Below are 19745 nucleotides of genomic sequence, written 5' to 3'. Positions count from 1 at the left end.
TTCCAAAATAATAAAATGTGGATTCTTTTGTATTTGGCTTCTTTTTTCTGAGCATTTTGGGTTCATGTTTTCTTGCTTGTCTCCACAACCACAAGAACTAGTATCTGACATTTTTTACAAAATGAAAACTGAAATTCTCCCACATTCACATAACTCCAGGTGCTGAGGCTTTAAGAAAACACCAAGTATCATAAGACTTGTGCTAAATCGTGAGAGATGGCAACACTGCAGAATGATCTAACATCCTTTCTGCTTCCATTTCATCACTTCTTCCCTTTATCCCATCAACCGGGGTCGGGTCATCATGTAAGCATCCACCATCTTTGTCTGTCTGTGGTAGCATTAAGGTCCACCTGCTTACCATCTTCTTTGATGTGATCCATCCATCATCACTTCCTCAGGGTCTCTTTCCTACCATGCTATCTTCACCAAGTCCCCTACATTCACCCTCTGCACATATCTGAACTGGCGAAGTCCCATTTCCTGGATTTTGTCAGCCACATCACGGACTTGGACTTACATCCTAAAACTTTCCTTTTGACATCTCTCTCTTTGTGTAACTCCTCTTCTGGCACGAAGACATCTCATCTCGAACACCTGTAGGCATTGAACTTGGCCTCTCTGTTTTGGCCATGTTTCTGCACCATATAGCATTACAAGGGCACACCACTGTTCTCCACAGTTCAGTCTCAGTGGCAGACGTTTGTTATACACAGCCCTTGAGATGTTATTCCACACTTTTCCAACACTCCTCAGTCTGGACTGGGACTCACATTCAAGCTCACCATTTTCCATAACCCAGCTGCCAAAGTACTTGAACTGGTCGGTCTGGTTTAGTTCCACTCCATTAAGCTCTATGTCAAGTGTCCCTGTGGCTCCTCTACTGACCCATGCCCTCAGTCTTAGTCAAGCTCCTTTTCATCAGATGCCAGTTGATCATAGCACTGGTTTATTATTTTCTCTAGGTCTTCTTTTGAGGAGGCCCTTATTGCTAGGTCATCTGCATATAGCAGCTTCTCCCCCTTTCCCACTGACATCTTCCTGCTGATGCAGTCCATCAAAATGATGAAGAGCAGCGAGTTGAGGGCCGACCCCGGGTGCATTCCAACTTCTACATCAAAGGGACTTGTTGTTCCACAATATGTTCGGATCTCTGTTTTCCATCCACTTTATCATAGGCCTTTTCTAGGTCCATAAGAAGCTATCCTGCTGGTGCTTGAGCTGCTTCTCCATCCCTTGCCAAATTACAAACATGGCATCCCTGCGCCTTGTCCTTTCCTAAAGCCACACTGTGCTTGGTCAATGAGGGGTTCCAGCATTTTTCTAATTCTAGCATCCAAGATACATTCCAGTATCTTCATCCCATGTGACAACAGCTTTGTCCCTCGATAGTTCCAAATTCCTGGAAGCTTCCCTTCCTAAATATTGGTACCAGGACAGACATGCACCAGTCTTTTCTTGTCATACAGCTTCAACCACTTTGATCCATTTCATGCCGCTCTTGCCCAAGACTTTCACCAGTCTGCTGTCACTTCATCAGGTCCCTCTCCCTTATTGGTCTTTGTCTCCTGGACTGAATTTCCACTTCCTCCTCTTATGTCAAGCTCAGGTACCGCATTAGGATCACATGTTGACAACACCACAAAGGGTTTGCTTCATTTAAGTGACTCTCAAAGTATTGTTTCCACCTTTCCTTCACTTGTTTGGGTATTACTAACAGTCTCCTCTGATCACCATTCACAAACCATGTCACATTACCATCCTCCTTTCTTTGGGGCCCATTTTTCAATGCTGCAGAACTTTCTGCCAGCCAGCTGTGGGTCATTTACAAGCTCAGCATGCAAATTGTCTAGGGCACTCTCTTTGCCCTTCTTCATTGCCCACTTGGCAGACCACTTTGCTTCTTTGTATTTGCTTTCATTTACACTTGATGGGTTCATTTCTTTTCTTTGTGCACCATTTTCTTGTTTCAAATTGCTACTTGCACTTTGTTGGTCCACCCCCACTCCTCTCCTTTGGTTTTCTCCATCTGCATCATCCACAAACCTCTTCCACTGCGGCAATCTACATTCTTTGGAAGTGGTTCCACGCCTCTTCAGCTGATGCCAAATTTGTTTCCTGACACAGATTTCATTCTGCCATTAGTGATTCTAATTTTGACCTCAAACAAAACAAGAGGCTGCTTTGATTGGTCGCTCAAGAGTGCCATCATTTATGATAAAAAGAAAAGGAGGACTTGTGGCACCTTAGAGACTAAAAAATTTATTTGAGCATAAGCTTTCGTGAGCTACAGCTCACTTCATCAGATGCATTCATTTTCCACTGAATGCATCCAATGAAGTGAGCTGTAGCTCACGAAAGCTTATGCTCAAATAAATTTGTTAGTCTCTAAGGTGCTACAAGTCCTCCTTTTCTTTTTGCAGATACAGACTAACACGGCTGCTACTCTGAAACCTATCATTTATGATGGAGATGATGCAGAAAGCTCACACTAGCTGGTGTCATTCATCCCATAAGGGTGTCACATTAAAGGAACTAAGACTCCGAGTCTGGATCTTTGCTGACTGTGCACTCAAGGTGCCTGCCAGACAGATCAAGAGGGAGAGAATTCCTTTCTCTGAACCAGTGTGCATTTCCTGCAGCATTCTCTATTGATTTCAGTATATGTTCGGAAGGGAGGGATGGCCCAGCAGATAGGGTGCCAATGTGGGACTCTGGAGGCCTGAGTTCAATGCCTGGCTTTGTCACACCCTTCCTGTGTCACACTAGGCAAGTCACTTCACTTCCAAGGGGCTGTGAGGTTAAATTAAAGATTATGAAGTGCTCAGATATAATGCTGATTGGGGCCATAGACAGCAACAGTATGTGAGTGTTGCGATCCTGTTTTCTCTGTTCTGCAGCTTTCCGTGTGTCTGTCTGTTTACAGAGGCAGCTGCAGTTCTGCAAGGCAGCACTGAGGTAGCCTATTCCACAATGTACGTTCTCTCATATTCAGTTATTTTTGCTTAATCTAAAACAAAAGTCAGTCTCCGACTGCTCAGTGTCTGGGAAAGCTGGAACTGTGCATGGCTAATCTGGGGGTTGGCACCAGGCCCGCGTTTAACCGCCTCTGAGTCTGGGGTTGTTGGAGCTGGGCTTGTAGGTCCCCTGATATTTCAGAGGCGACAGATACTTACGAGTTGAGCAGAAAGGTCTCTTTTCCCAGTAGCTGCAGGCACTCTGCGAGGTGTCACCCTTTCATATTGGACCACATGTGTGAGTTTCTCCGATGGGCTGGCAAAGACTCCTGTAAAGACATTCAAAGGGTCAGGGCTTTCTGCAGAGTTCCCTAGAGGAGTACAGTGCTGCATGATGTTACAGGGTGGTAGAGCAGCTGTGCTCAATAACCCCATTAAGGCTTGTTCCTAATCCCAGAGAGGGGGACGGAGCGAGGCTAGCTTCATAGCTCCCTGCCCCTCCGTATTGCCCTCACTGCTCATTGTTGGCTGATGTTTTGCTGCTTCCTCACAGTATGCACAAAGCATGCAACATCCAACACAAGCCCAAGGCACTAGCAGGCAGCAGTGAAATGCCAAAGATGGACTAGCAGCTCCCCTGTCCTGCATTCTGCAGTCTTTGGCCACCAAGCCCTTACCAGATGGTGTCCCCAAATGAATAAGGACAGGCCAAGCTTTACAAAAGAGAATGAAAATCTTAAACTGAGTGAAAAAATACGTGGAGGCTCCAAGACTACACACAATTATAATAATATTTGTACAAAGTAGGTCTTGCAAGGTAACATCTGAAAACTCATAATTTGCTAATCTACACTGTCCTGATAAAATGTGTGTGACAACATTGAAAAGTTGTAAGATTCCATTGTGTAGTGATTTTAACACATGTTCCAAACCGAGGTTGGCAACCAGGTCTTTCTCAAACAGAGGAATGGGTGCTCTGCTTAATTTGTATTTAAGCCATAAATAGAGTCATCAAGCAGGAAGGAAAATGAAGGAGGCTCAAACAGGTGAGGAAGAGTAGCAGAGCACATTCTTTCCTGTAGCTTCTCTGTCTCCTGAATCTCAGCTGGAAATGTTTCCCAAGGATGGGGGCTGACACTATAAAAATGAGGGACAAATACCCCAAGGTCCCGTCCTCCTTTCTCTATCCATTGATTCACTGCACAAGAAGGGACAAAGGTAGCAGCCATTAACCAGAAGAAGGGGTTCTGGCCTCAGAAGTTTGGCCAGTAAGATGATTGAGAGCATGTGGTGAGAAAAACTTTGCTAGTTGTGTTTTATCTTTTCCTGTGACCATTTCTGATTTTTATGCCTCACTACTTGTACCCACTTAAAATCTCTCTCTTGGTAGTTAATAAACTTTTTTTGTTGTTTTATCTAATCCAGTGTTTAAACTGAAGCTTAAACTCCAGTTGAGACAACAAGATGTGTGCATATTATTTCTATTAATAAAATGATGGACTTTATATGAATTTGTATTGTCCAGGAGAGGGTTGGGCAGTACAGGACATACATTTCTGGGGGAAAATCTAGGACTGAAGGTATGTTGGGGTCACCCTGCAGTATAACTGAGGTGTGGCTGGCTGGCTGCAGCACACACACAGTCATAGCTGGAGGCTGTTTGTGAACAGGTCAGACTGGAGGCTACAGCAGCAAAGCAGTGTCAAGGGCACCCCAGGTTAGAGGGCAGGGTTGACACAGCTACTCATTAGTCTGTATTCTGGGTATGTCACAAGGTGATTACAGCATCACCTCAGGTTTCATTTTATTTTGTTAAGACGCCAGTTGCTAGCTTCTTGACTGCAAAGCAAAGCTTGAAAATGCGACACCCAAATGTTCAGAAAGCAGAAGGCAAATACAGAGGACCCCAAATGTATTATTTTAAAAATATCTCATGATTTCTGGGGCCTGACTCATGATTTTTTAATGCTTGAGGTTGGCAATACTTTGTTGTGGATTTTGTAGGATGTTTTGCATTTACGAAAGCTTATGCTCAAATAAATTGGTTAGTCTCTAAGGTGCCACAAGTACTCCTTTTCTTTTTGCTTTAGAGTTAGAAACCATTCTAATCTGTCAAGTTCTGGGGCAACACTCTAGACCCTGGCATGCCACTCGATGGCCACTGTTCACACATTTCAGCAGCATCACCCATGCTGGCAGGTTTGACAGCTGTATGAAGCCAACAGTCCCCATGTCCTCTAGCCATGTTAGTTAGTTACCTTGCTGGAGCACTGGGATCCCCACAGGATGATGAATAGCAAAGGGAGAGCAGACCACATCGTTCTGCTGGTGCTAAGCAAGCCTCCCCCACAGTGCATTTCATGCCTGAGCTGGAACCAAAGCTACTCTTCTCACTACCCCTGCCCATTTGTGAGTCACAATCTCACTGCCAATGCGGGCTCGGTTCTGGCTGTCATGATGTAGCTACTTTCTCTAAAGCAGCAGCTCATCTGGGCTGGATCAGATGGGTACATGAGAGCCATCTGCTGGCAGCACTCTCTGGTCAAACCACAACAGCAGCCTGTAGATGGTACCTAGATATCCCAGCCTGGCTATCTGGATGAATGACTGGGTGACCCAGAAGACTGGCTGGGCTGACAGATATAAACTCAATCCACTCACGAAATCATAAGAACTGCCCTTTACCGCATGTACTGCCACAGCAGCAGGGAGTGCAGACTAAGAGTCCTAAAGTTAAACAGCTGTGAGGCTGGATGTTCTCTGCAAAGGGCCCACTTGCCCTAGGAAACTGTGGAAAGTCAGACATGCCTGAGACCATGTGGCTGCTCACACTTGGCCTGTTCAGAACGCTTGAGACGCATGCATTACAGAAGATGCACACACTGCAGCTTGGAGGCAGGTCTGTACTGCAATCCCCTTTTTACAGAGCGGGTACTGAGGTACTTGCCCAAAGCTGCCCAGCAAATCAGAGGCAGAATTACAATTAGCACTCAGGAACTCTTACCTCTCATCCTCCATGCTCATGCCTCTAGAACAGACCAGAACCAAAGCATTGCGACAATGCTGGTGTTACGCCACCGGGAACTAGGGCTACACTTTGACATGGACACAAACTCCTTCAGCATGGACCAGGCTTGAATTGATTTGTCCAGCCCTTGTACTATGTGGGCCATGGCTGGTGGTCTTGGGTACACAGCAAATGCCTCACTATGCCTGCTGCACACTGAGCTCAGCCACCTTGATAATCCCATTTCACCCAGCCCAGTCAATGCAGGCCTATCAGAAATGGGGCTGGATGAGAGCTACATGGCTGAGGCACAGTTGAGCTAATACCTGACAGTTGGAAGAAGCAACCAGAAGAAATAAGCTATTGCTTGTTGGCGTCTGCCCTTTGTCTCCCAGACTCCTGGGTGCTTCTAGAAGTGAAGGGAACAACACTAACCCAAAAAGACTTTATCTGTCTGCAGCTGGCTAGAAGGTTGTTTTCAATGGCTGAAGTTGAACCTAGACAGATTCAGACTGGAAATGAGGTATAAATTCATCACTGAGGGTAACTGATCACTGGAACAACTTACCAAGGTTGTGAGGGATTCTCCATCACTGGCCATTTTAAAATCAAGATTGGATTTTTTTTAAAGATATGTTCTAGCTCAAAAGGAATTCTTTGGGGGCAGTTCTCTGGCCTGTGTTATACATACAAGAAGTCAGACTAGATCAGTGGGTTTCAATCTGTGGTCCACAGACCCTGGGGGGAAGTGGAGGGAGGACAGACTATGTCTGAAATTTTTAGGGGTCTGCAGATGAAAAAAGGCTGAAAACCACTGGACTAGATGATCACAGTGGTCCCTTGAAACCTAGGAATTTACTTTCAGGTTCAAGCACTTGCTTCAGGGATCCAGGCCTCTGTTCCCTTGAGGTTGGGTCATTGTGAGGAGCCATATGGAAACTCCAGCTAATGATGAATGCAACAGCTTGCTTTCTGAGGCCTGCTCTTCACACAAAGCTGTACTAGTTTACCTAATGGGGTGGTTCTAAATGGAACTAGTTAAGGCAGTTGAAAACCCCTGTGTGGGCAATTTAGCAATTGCAGCAAGTTCGCAGATGACACTAACCTGGGGGGAGAGGTAGATATGCTGGAGGATAGGGATAGGGTTCAGAGAGACCTAGACAAATTGGAGGATTGGGCCAAAAGAAATCTGATGAGGTTCAACAAAGACAAGTGCAGAGTCTTACACTTAGGAAGGAAGAATCCCATGCACCGCTACAAGCTGGGTTCAAGCTAAGCAGCAGTTCTGCAGAAAAGGACCTGGGGATTACAGTGGACAAGAAGCTGGATATGAGTCAGCAGTATGTCCTTGTTGCCAAGAAGGCCAACGGCATACTGGGCTGTATTAATAGGAGCATTGCCAGCAGATCGAGGGAAGTGATCATTCCCCTCTATTTGACACTGGTGAGGCCACACCTGGAGTATTGTGGCCAGTTTTGGTCCCCACACTACAGAAGGGACGTGGACAAATTGGAGAGAGTCCAGCGGAGGGCAATGAAAATGATTAGGGGGCTGGGGCACATGACTTATGAGGAGAGACTGAGGGAATTGGGGTTATTTAGTCTTCAGAAGAGAAGAGTGAGGGGGGATTTGATAGCAGCCTTCCACTACCTAAAGGGGGGTTCCAAAGAGGATGGAGCTCAGCTGTTCTCAGTGGTGGTAGATGACAGAACAAGGTGCAATGGTCTCAAGTTGCAGTGCGAGAGGTTTAGGTTGGATATTACGAAACACTATTTCACTAGGAGGGTGGTGAAGAACTGGAAAGAGTTACCTAGAGAGGTGGTGGAATCTCCATCCTTAGAGGTTTTCAAGGCCTTGCTTGACAAAACCTTGACTGGGATGATTTAGTTAGTGTTGGTCCTGCTTTGAGCAGGGGATTGGACTAGATGACCTCCTGAGGTCTCTTCCAACCCTAATATTCTATGATTTAATTTAAACCTAGCTTGGACCAATTTAAACTGATTCCTTGTTAGACCAATATGAGCCAGGCTTCTATATTTTCAAAAGCGTGCAAACAAGAGTTCACACTAGATTAACTAGGCCAGGGGTGGGCAAACTTTGTGGCCCAAGGGCCACATCTGGATGGGGAAATTGTATGCAGGGCAATGAATGTAGGGCTGGGGCAGGGAGTGTTGAGTGTGGCAGGGATTGTGGGGTGCAGCAAGGGGCTCAGGGCAAGGGGTTGGTGTGCAGGGGGGATGCGGGGTACAGGAAAGGGCTCAGGGCAGGGGGTTGGGGTGCAGGAAGGGTATAGGAGGGAGTTGGGGTGTGAGGTGCAGGAGTTTGGGGTGCGGGCTCTGGCCCGGCGCCGCTTACCTCAAGTGGCTCCAGGGTGGCAGAGGCGTGCAGCAGGGCTAAGGCAGGCTCCCTGCCTGCCCTGGCCCTGCCCCTGCCCCACTCCCGGAAGTGGCCAGCATGTCAGGCGGTGGGTCCTGGGGGTGGGGTAGGGCAGGCAGCTCCGCCGCATCCTGCCCTCGCCTGTGGGTACCACACCCAAAGCTCCCATTGACCACGGTTCCCTGTTCCCAGCCAATGGGAGCTGCAGGGGGGCGGTGCCTGCAGGTGAGGGCAGTGCACAGAGCCCTCTGCCTCCTCCCCTCCCCCAGGGGTCGCAGGGACATGGTGCCAGTTGCTTCCAGGAGCAACGCCGGGCCAGGGCAGGCAAGGAGCCTGCCTTAGCCCTACTGCGCCATGGGGCTGGCAATCCCGCGGGACGGATTGAAAGCCCTGACAGGCCGGATCCGGCCTGCAGACTGTAGTTTGTCCTCCCCTTAACTAGGCTGTCTTAAAAAATGGTTTGAGTTAAGTAAGCATAATTTGTTGCGTGAAGGTAAGTCTGAAGAATTGTTTCCCATATGCGTCACATTACCACCAATTCATTACTGAGTGCACTGCAAATTATGCAGCTATTTCACTAAAAAACTGAGGTTTTTAATGGAATAAGTGAGAAAATGTATAATAAACTCAGTGCTCCAGCCCCATTATTTTGATAGGTTCACTTATTTTATGCTGTCTACATAGTTTAAATTTTCAATATAAGAAAGATTTTTGCAGTGACATCTGAGGCCTGGTTACACTAGAAAATTCGGTTGGCATAACTACATTGCAGAAGGGTGTGAAAAATCCACACCCCTGAGCAGGGCAGTTAAGCCACCCTAAATCCCCATGTAGACAGGGCTAGGTTGACAGAAGAACTAGCTATGGCCTCTTTGGGAGGTAGACTAACTACAAGTGACAGGAGAACCCCTCCCGTTGGTGGAGCTGGTGTCTACACTGAAGCGCTACAGTGCCGCAGCTGTAGTGTTTTAAGCGTAGACTCAAGCCCTTTGAAGTTGAGAGGCAAAGCCAGAGGTTTTGGCATCTGGGTGAAGCATTTGTGGCTTCTGGTCCTTTGTGGGCAGTTTGGAACAATGGGGTAAATATATTAGCTAAGTGTTTCTGAAAAAAATTATCAGCAGTGAAATCATACAGACAGCTGCTAGCAACCTTTATACTAAAATTCTTGCAAATGTATTTGTGTTAGACCTTCCAATACTATCACTGGTTGCAGCCGGCCTTTGCAAGGTGGCAAGGAGAAAGCCCTCTTGCTAGAAAAGCACCTCTTCTTTGTCCTATGAATACCTGTCAGTTTTGCTGAAATACACACGTCTGAAAAATCGCCATTTCCCTTCCCTCACTTGTGCCACTCAGGAAAAGTTTGCCAACCGCCAAAATCATAACCCAAAACCACCAACACTGGACAGCAACCTGCTCCATACCGGCTTGTCCCCTCCACCCCCAAGCCCAGCACACAGCTGCACAACCCCTACCCGCTTCCCTGGCCGCATGGGGCAGCAATCGCCCAGCTCGAGAATGAACCAGGCAGAGTCCGACGCCCTGAACAGCCAGCACATGGCCCCAGTTCCCCATTTCCTGAGACCACGGCCCGGCCCGCCCCGCCCCGGCGGCCAGTCCCCGCACTGAACAGACCCGGACCGGCCGCCCTCCGGCACCTCATGGCCCCGACGCCCCTCCGAGCGGGCGGGCGGGAAGCGCAGCCCGAGCCCGTCCAGACGCGCCGCCGCGGCTACAGCGCAAGTTCCCCGACGGAGCCCGCCGCGCCCAGCGCCGGCTGCAGGGGGCAGCGAGCGCACTCACCACGGCGTCCCAGCGCCATGCACAGCGCCAGCAGGGCGAGCGTCCGGGCCATGGCGCGGCTTCCCCGCGCTGAGGTGCGGAGCGGTGCGGTGCGGTGCGGTGCGCTCCTCTCTGCCAGCGGCCCCGGCTCCGTCTGACTCAGCCCCGCCTGACTCAGCCTCCCGCCCAGGAAACTGAGGGGGCCGAGCCTACCCCCCCCCAGCGGCCCCTCCCTGGGCCGGCCCCACCCCCTGCCCGAAACTGCCCCCCTTCCCCACACTGAACACTGCCCCGCTGCCCGGAGTACCCACCCCAACTACCCACCCCCTGCCTGCACACTGACATCCCTCCCCCTGCTCACTGACCCCTCTACCCTGAATACCCATCCTCACCCTGCACACTGACCCCCCTGCCCACACTACTCACCCGCACACTGAGCCGACTCACCCTGCACACTGACCCCGCTGCCCAGACTACCTACGCCCAGACTACCTACCTGCTCACTGAACCCCCCCCCAGCCCAGACTACCCATCCCCACCCTGCACACTGACCCCCCTGCCCAGACTATCCAACCCCACACTGCATCCTGTCCCACACTGACACTCCCCTTCCCTGGCACTTGTCTCCACCTTGTACACTGATACACCCTCCCCCACCTCCCACCCACACATTGCCCCACCAGCACTGCACACAGACCTTGCCTTCTCTGGCCCCATCCTGCACACTGACCCACCCCTGCACCTCACACTGACTCCTCTTCCAAGGCCCCTCCCTGCCCCCCCCACTGATCCCCCATCTCTGGCCCCCCACATACACTGACCCCCTCTCCCAGCTCCTCCCCATCCTGTACACTGATGCATCCCTGACCCAGCCTAGCACCTCCCTACCCCACACACTGACCATGGTTATAAACTGTTCAGGAAGGACAGGCAGGGCAGAAAAGGTAGGGGAGTAGCACTGTATGTAAGGGAGCAGTATGACTGCTCAGAGCTCCGGTATGAAACTGCAGAAAAACCTGAGTGTGTCTGGATTAAGTTTAGAAGTGTGAGCAACAAGAGTGATGTAGTGGTGGGAGTCTGCTATAGACCACCGGACCAGGGGGATGAGGTGGATGAGGCTTTCTTCCGGCAGCTCGCAGAAGCTACTAGTTCGCACGCCCTGATTCTCATGGGTGACTTTAATTTTCCTGATATCTGCTGGGAGAGCAATACAGCGGTGCATAGACAATCCAGGAAGTTTTTGGAAAGCGTAGGGGACAATTTCCTGGTGCAAGTGCTAGAGGAGCCAACTAGGGGGGGGAGCTTTTCTTGACCTGCTGCTCACAAACCGGGAAGAATTAGTGGGGGAAGCAAAAGTGGATGGGAATCTGGGAGGCAGTGACCATGAGTTGGTTGAGTTCAGGATCCTGACACAGGGAAGAAAGGTAAGCAGCAGGATACGGACCCTGGACTTCAGGAAAGCAGACTTCGACTCCCTCAGGGAACGGATGGGTAGGATCCCCTGGGGGACTAACATGAAGGGGAAAGGAGTCCAGGAGAGCTGGCTGTATTTCAAGGAATCCCTGTTGAGGTTACAGGGACAAACCATCCCCATGTGTCGAAAGAATAGTAAATATGGCAGGCGACCAGCTTGGCTTAACGGTGAAATCCTAGCGGATCTTAAACATAAAAAAGAAGCTTACAAGAAGTGGAAGGCTGGACATATGACCCGGGAAGAGTATAAAAATATTGCTCGGGCATGTAGGAATGAAATCAGGAGGGCCAAATCGCACCTGGAGCTGCAGCTAGTGAGAGATGTCAAGAGTAACAAGAAGGGTTTCTTCAGGTATGTTGGCAACAAGAAGAAAGCCAAGGAAAGTGTGGTCTCCTTAATGAATGAGGGAGGCAACCTAGTGACAGAGGATGTGGAAAAAGCTAATGTACTCAATGCTTTTTTTGCTTCTGTCTTCACGAACAAGGTCAGCTCCCAGACTGCTGCGCTGGGCATCACAACATGGAGAATAGATGGCCAGCCCTCTGTGGAGAAAGAGGTGGTTAGAGACTATTTAGAAAAGCTGGACATGCACAAGTCCATGGGGCCGGACGAGTTGCATCCGAGAGAGCTAAAGGAATTGGCGGCTGTGATTGCAGAGCCATTGGCCATTATCTTTGAAAACTCGTGGCGAACGGGGGAAGTCCCGGATGACTGGAAAAAGGTTAATGTAGTGCCAATCTTTAAAAAAGGGAAGAAGGAGGATCCTGGGAACTACAGGCCAGTCAGCCTCACTTCAGTCCCTGGAAAAATCATGGAGCAGGTCCTCAAAGAATCAATCCTGAAGCACTTACATGAGAGGAAAGTGATCAGGAACAGTCAGCATGGATTCACCAAGGGAAGGTCATGCCTGACTAATCTAATCGCCTTCTATGATGAGATTACTGGTTCTGTGGATGAAGGGAAAGCAGTGGATGTATTGTTTCTTGACTTTAGCAAAGCTTTTGACACGGTCTCCCACAGTATTCTTGTCAGCAAGTTAAAGAAGTATGGGCTGGATGAATGCACTATAAGGTGGGTAGAAAGTTGGCTAGATTGTCGGGCTCAACGGGTAGTGATCAATGGCTCCATGTCTAGTTGGCAGCCGGTGTCAAGTGGAGTGCCCCAGGGGTTGGTCCTGGGGCCGGTTTTGTTCAATATCTTCATAAATGATCTGGAGGATGGTGTGGATTGCACTCTCAGCAAATTTGCGGATGATACTAAACTGGGAGGAGTGGTAGATACGCTGGAGGGCAGGGATAGGATACAGAGGGACCTAGACAAATTGGAGGATTGGGCCAAAAGAAATCTGGTGAGGTTCAATAAGGATAAGTGCAGGGTCCTGCACTTAGGACGGAAGAACCCAATGCACAGCTAAGACTAGGGACCGAATGGCTAGGCATCAGTTCTGCGGAAAAGGACCTAGGGGTGACAGTGGACGAGAAGCTGGATATGAGTCAGCAGTGTGCCCTTGTTGCCAAGAAGGCCAATGGCATTTTGGGATGTATAAGTAGGGGCATAGCGAGCAGACCGAGGGACGTGATCGTCCCCCTCTATTCGACATTGGTGAGGCCTCATCTGGAGTACTGTGTCCAGTTTTGGGCCCCACATTACAAGAAGGATGTGGATAAATTGGAGAGAGTCCAGCGAAGGGCAACAAAAATGATTAGGGGTCTGGAACACATGACTTGAGAGGCTGAGGGAACTGGGATTGTTTAGTCTGCGGAAGAGAAGAATGAGGGGGGATTTGATAGCTGCTTTCAACTACCTGAGAGGTGGTTCCAGAGAGGATGGTTCTAGACTATTCTCAGTGGTAGAAGAGGACAGGACAAGGAGTAATGGTCTCAAGTTGCAGTGGGGGAGGTTTAGGTTGGATATTAGGAAAAACTTTTTCACTAGGAGGGTGGTGAAACACTGGAATGCGTTACCTAGGGAGGTGGTAGAATCTCCTTTCTTAGAAGTTTTTAAGGTCAGGCTTGACAAAGCCCTGGCTGGGATGATTTAATTGGGGATTGGTCCTGCTTTGAGCAGGAGGTTGGACTAGATGACTTCCTGAGGTCCCTTCCAACCCTGATATTCTATGATTCTATGGAGCCATCGCTCCTCCCAGTCTGCAGCAGTGTCCTTATGGCCGGAACAGGACGTGGGGCAGGAACAGAGGCAGGGATTTGGCTGGAACAAGGATGGTGCAGAGGATATGCCAGAACTATCTCCCTCCCACCCCGTCTCACCCTACATTGCCCCCCCCCAGTCCCCTATTGGAGCTCTTTCCATCCCCACCCCTTGCCTATTTCATTCCCATGTTAGTACATAGGGGCTCATGCACAGGTGCTGGTGGATTAATTGGTGTTGGCCCGCAGCTGTATTTCCACCATCACAGGCCAGCTCCTCCTCTAATCCCACACAATGAAGCATTGAGATCCTGGGTAACTAATACCCCAAAACTCCATTGTGAAGCTGTCATGGATCAATCTACAGGGCACCAGCGACCCCTCTCCCTTTCCAGGGATCTCTGCAGCAAATTCAGGTCAGCCAGAGTCCTGTGGGAGCCATGTGCTGGGCCCCTCTGGCCCAGTACTCTCAGGGAGTATGGATAGACACAGGCAGCCTTTGCAAAACAAGGGAACCATAGATCAGTCCCCTGGCTACAGAAGTTGAACCTCTGTAGGTGAGCACACAGAGAGGCAACGGTTAAACCATCATCCATGCTGGCTAAGCCTAGTATTGCCAATTTCAAGAGATCAACAATCACAAGTCGGACCCCCAGAAATCATGAGATTTTTTTTTTAATTATATTTTGGTTTTTAGGTCAGTCTCTCGATTTTTGGACTCACCCTGGAATGGGCAGGGGATGTCTTGTGACAGTTAGTGGTGCCCACTCTCCCACATGTGCTGGATAAAGTGATTTTGGCCCCAGCTGCAGGAGCACTCACCCCCACATCTGCCCCTCTCCTGCCGAGCAATTAGTCCTGTCCCCCAATTCCCCATCAGTTCTGTCCCCACCCAATGCCCTCAATTCAGCCCTTCAGCCTCCATCATCACCACCCCATCACTTCAGTCCCCCTACCCCATTGACCCCCACAGCCCTCAGCGCACCCTTCCAGCACTCACCCCATCTGCTCAGAACCCACCATCAATACAGCACCCCCACCCCCACCCTCCTCACTTCAGCTTCACTGCAGCCCCCAGGCTAGAGTTCAACCCTCCCAGCCTCATCTCTGCTCCTCTTGGGGTTCTTCATCCTCCTCAGGCCCGGGGGGCCTGCAGTGGGGTCCCCTCACCCACTTCCCAGGCTGGCAGGGGAACCCCAACAGCAGGTGTCCCGGCCGCCCAGGGCTGGGGCTGGCAGCGATTTCTCAGTAAAAGGATTAAGCCTGACTCATGATCTTTCTCAGGATAGAACTCTCAGCAGTGGCTGAAAAAAAAAATTGACACATTTGAGAGTTCTATTGCGAGATCATGATTCAGGCTTAAATTTACTTAGAAATCGCGTTTCTCACCATTAATTCGTGAGAGTTGGCGTGTCTGCAAGCCAATGCCAGGAGCCAGCTGAGCTGTGATGGACTCCATCTCTGGTTCTCTCCTAGTCTCTGTCCTCAGTCCCAGGTGAGACCTCCTGAGTCCCTCCAAAGGGCAGCTCTTATTCCACCCACCTGACACCTTTTCTTCTTTGTTCTCCAATTCAGTCTACTGCTAGGTATTGCTTGTTCGGTCATGGGGGGATGGATCTCTTTGTCTTTCTGGATCCTCTGTTGATTTGGGTTTGTTTCAACCAGTTCTTTAATGATCGCATCATTCCCCCCAAAGTTAGGTGACTTACATATTTCCTGTCTCCTGCACTCGTCCCACTAGGTAGCAATGCATTGTACAGAGGGAAATGGAGGCATTCATTGAAGACATAAAAATATTACAGAAAATTCCCACGTCATCCCTGAAGTGCTTTGGGATGCCAGACTCCAAAAATTTGACTCTTATTTCTAGTTGGAACTTTTCTGACTTCTCCTTCCAGCCATTGGCTCTTGTTCTGTTTTTGTCAGCTAGATTAAAGACCCTTCTGGGATCAGCTGAGGACTAACAAGACTGAATTACTTGTGCTATAACTGATAACCAGGTCAAAGCAAGGTGATTGTGGGGAAGGGTCACCCTCACATATGCAGTAATAACCATTTTTGCAAGCCCCTCAATGTCAGCATGAACAACCGAGGAATACAGGAGCAAAATATATACAGGTGTTCAGAGTTGGAGGACAAAGCTGTGGGGTGTAGATGCAGAAGCAGAGTTCCTGGTTGGGTCTCTTAATATCTCAAGCAAAGTTCTACAACAGATTGATTTGTGACAATGGAACTGGGGGAATAGCAAATGAATGTCAAACCAGACCCTCGAGCTCAGTACAAAGTAGTTTTATAGCAGAGGTACTCAGCGGTTCCTGACTGCCCAATGTTAAAATGGCAAACTCAGGTGAATTCATGTAAGAACACAGAATGTGCCCATGCAGCCAGGCTACTCTGGCAAGTCCGTATAAGGAGAAATACCACTTGCAGTCTGAAGAAGAGGAACAGGAAGCCCCATGTGTGACTAGATTAAAGCACAGCCTACAGATCCATCTGACTGGGGGAAGTGTCTGAACTGTCAGCAGGGGAAATCAGTGCCTGGCCTGCGTCAGCAAGGATTAGGGTGGTGCTTCTGGGCTCCAGCACTCCTGCTTCATGCCACTCGCTCTGCCCTGTGAGCCCAATTGAGATAGATGCCTAGTAGAGACTTGTATACACTGCAGGGACTGATGTACCCCAGTCCGTATTTGCAGTGACACCAAACAAACCCCACTGTTTGAAAAAAGCTATTAATCAGCTGGACACAGCATTGGGAAGCCTTAGGTTAGCATAGAGAAAGGAAAGTTAAAGCATGGTCCATTCGGATCCAGTAGAGCAAACCATCAACCAAGCTGTAGTGAACTCCATTTCAGGCTCTGTCTCTCTGACTCTTGTGTTAGCCCCACAAGAGAGCAGCCAGCTTCCTCCAGCCTCCTACTCTTTATCCCCTGCTGGTCAAGTTTCAGGCCTTTGTTCTCAAGCTGGTCTCTCTTCTGCTTCCCTGCTGAGAAGTGGGGATAACAGCTCCTTCCTCCTGCTTGTTGTTTCCTAGGTGACTGTTCCGATTTCTGTTGTCTCTTTGGGATTCTGCATTGACATGGGGTCAATTTGAGCCAGTTCCTTAAGGACCCTGTTCACTGAGGCCCAGACAGCAATGTAACAGCCCACCCCCATGTCCTGCACTGCCCCAAGAGCAGACTTAACTCTTTTCCTGCCACTAGTAGCAATGCAAAGTGCAGACGTAAACTGAGGCACACATAGGCGTCATAAAAATATTACAAAAAATTCCCACTTTGTCATACTCTGTCTCTCTCTGTCTCCCCCTGCCCCCCCCCCCCCTGGCCTCTGCCTCACACTCAACTGGCCCTGGCTCCCCCTGAACTCTCAGCCCCTTCCCCACACTGGACTGACCCTGCCCCCCCCAACCAAGTTCCTGCCCTTGACTGCACTGCACCTGGCTCCCTCTGAGTCCCCAGCCCCTGCCCCTCAGTGCACGATTCCAGTAGCAGCGGGTTGTCTTGGCAGCCACAATCCACCCAGTGAGAGACAGGGAGGCCAAAGTGCAGAGGCAGCCACGCTCAGGGGAGGGGTGGCAAGGCAAGGCTCCTGGTGAGGGGCTGGAAGGTACCTAGTTTCCAAGCTGGCTCAAGGCCCCAAATTCCCCAAAGCTGGCAGGTTCCAGTGGTTGGATTTGGTTCAGGCCCATCTTGAAATGTCAGGCCCTTTCATCTCCCTCTGCAGCAGCCAGCTGGCTGTCACCTTGTGTACGTGTAACCCTCTTGCCAGCTCAAGGGCTGGAGGAAAGCAGCCCTCTCCGGCCAGGGGCACACGGAGGGGAGAAGAGAATGGCACCAAACCTGCCTGTGCTCGAGGGACACACACAGCCTGTGGGGGCTGGGCCAGAAGTCCAAGGGAAGGTAGGATGACCGATGGCAGGGCCTAGAGAGCCAGCAGGTGGCTGGACTGTGAGCTGTGCCCGCTGCCCAAGGTGAGCACTGGCTGCAGGGTGCTGGGTTAGAGCAGCTGCACAGCAATGGAGTGGCTCCCTGATGCACGGCTCTGACACTCCATCTTGGTTGGTTCTCTCACCCAGAGAGCAGCGCCCGGCAGCCAGGGACTCGCTCCAGCTGGAAGGGACCCCAGCCCCTCGTGTCAACACTATCCCGGACAAGGCCTGCAGTAAGGCTTAAAAGCATGCATTACGATTAGACTGACCTGCTCTGCAGGCTTCAGTCTGTGTTGCTGTGGGTTTGGTTAACTCCTCATTTGATTCCTTGGTTTCCTGCCTGTTCCCTTCCTCTTCTCCTAGCTCCCCTGGCCTGGCTGTGGGAGTAGTGTCTAGCCTTAGCTGGCTCCCTCTTGTAGCAAGTCATAGAGGTTTATGCACCTGGCCACCTGCTAGAGGACTGAGAACAAAGAACCCAGGGCCACTGGTCCTAGGACAGTCACCGCACCCTTGAAGAGCAGGAACAAAGGGCTCTACTCCTTGGGGTTGGATTGCCCTGCGGAGTGCACAGTACAGCAGAGACCTGTTGCATCTCTATCCTAAGTCATGGCAACGTGAACCCCCCCACCTCTGGCAAGCAGCTCTCACAGCCTGCAGGACACAGGGCACAAAGCTTGGGGTGGGGTGGGGAGTCGGTTTCTGACAGATGGATCGCAACAAACCACACAGAAAGCACCTCCATTTCCTGGCTCTGCAGAGGATGTGAGAATGATTTTATCACCAGCGCCTTCCAGGAAGTGAGGCAACCAGAGAACCCGCCTGCCCTGACCCCTCCAGCTCAGCTCCAGCCAGCACTGCTCCCTATAGTGCACATTGCAGTGCTTCAAGCAGCAAACTGTAATGTCCTGAGGCGTGGACTTCCACCCGTGCCTGAGGGAGAAGCTGCAGAGCCTTGTTCAGCTAGGCCCCTTTGTGCTGCTGGTGGGGAGTGGGTTCCCTGGGGACAATAAGCAGCAGTGGGGTCAAATGAAACACAACAGCTCTGTGCCAAGGGCCTTGCACAATGGAGTCACCATGGCCCTGTTCCAGTCAGCCAACAGGTGTGTGACCATCTGCTCCACGAGGGGAGGGAGCTGAGCAGGAGGCAGCACCCGCTGGAGCCTAAGAGGAGGATGGTGCCTGGCCCCCACCCCATGCTGAGGTATTCATGCTGCCCAGAGAACAGTCACGGCAGTGAGCTGGAGGATGGACCCCAGGCAGCTGCAGCAGATCAGATGGGAGGGGGTGGCAGGGCCAGGCAGCATCCTCTTTAGCTCCAGCAGGTGCTGCCTCCCACTCAACTCCCTCCCCTGGGCAAGTCATTCAGTCTCTCTGGGCCTCCACCACATCTGCCTGCTCTGTTCAGCCCATGAGCTCTTCGGTCAGGGACTGTCTCACTGTGTTTGTGCAGCCCCTGGCACTCCTAGGCTCTGATCTCAGCAGGCCCATAGGTGCTAATGTAATACACCTAATGCGAGGAGTTGTGTTGGAGTGGCAGCAAGGCATCTCCAGATTGCATGAAATCCTTTCATTTAACTCTTGCGTTGATCACTGTGTAATAGCAGAGAACAGATTCTGTGTCTGAGGCAGAGTCCCTAACACTGTCCATGGCTCTCTAGCCTCCTTGCTCCTGTCCTTCCTGTTAGACACATGTAAAGTCCACAAGATGCCACACTAATAACAGACATGTGTTGATCACGTAGCTAAGTGAGCTATGGGCTGAGTCGCGTGAGCTGGGCTCTGACGCACGTGCCCTGAGCCATGACAGCCATGTACTGAGCCACATGCGAAGTCTGGTGAGCCATGTGCTGAGCCTTGTGCCCTGGGACACATGACCCATGCACTGAGCTGTGTGTCCTGAGCCAGGTGAGTTATGTGTTGAGCCACATGCCCTGAGCTATGTGCCCCAAGCCATGTGCTGAGCCCCATGCTGAGCAACATGAGCCAGGTGCCCGAACCTGCTTGAGCTGTGTGCCGGGACATGTGCCCCAAGCCATGTGCGCTGTGTGCTGAGACAGGAGCCCCAAGCCACCTGTGCTGT

The 19745-nt window shown here is 50.5% G+C and overlaps 1 protein-coding gene across 3 annotated transcripts in view; it reads right to left on the bottom strand.

Annotated features, from left to right (window-relative positions):
• Positions 1-10269, bottom strand: part of ADAM8 (ADAM metallopeptidase domain 8) — a 99867-nt gene extending 89598 nt beyond the window's left edge. For all 3 annotated transcript variants that reach the window (XM_073353122.1, XM_073353123.1, XM_073353124.1), the window contains exons 1-2: positions 10141-10269; positions 3177-3286 (exon numbers count right to left, since the gene is read on the bottom strand). In XM_073353122.1, coding sequence (XP_073209223.1) covers positions 3177-3286; positions 10141-10192 — 162 coding nt within the window. In that variant the 5' untranslated portion in view covers positions 10193-10269. The remainder of the gene's footprint in view (positions 1-3176; positions 3287-10140) is intronic.
• Positions 10270-19745: the final 9476 nt, after the last annotated feature.

The sequence above is a fragment of the Lepidochelys kempii genome, chromosome 7, assembly GCF_965140265.1.
Source record: "Lepidochelys kempii isolate rLepKem1 chromosome 7, rLepKem1.hap2, whole genome shotgun sequence".
Taxonomy (NCBI): Eukaryota; Metazoa; Chordata; order Testudines; family Cheloniidae; genus Lepidochelys; species Lepidochelys kempii.
The sequence above is the reverse complement of the archived record's forward strand: the minus strand, read 5'-3'. Positions and strand labels throughout refer to the sequence as shown.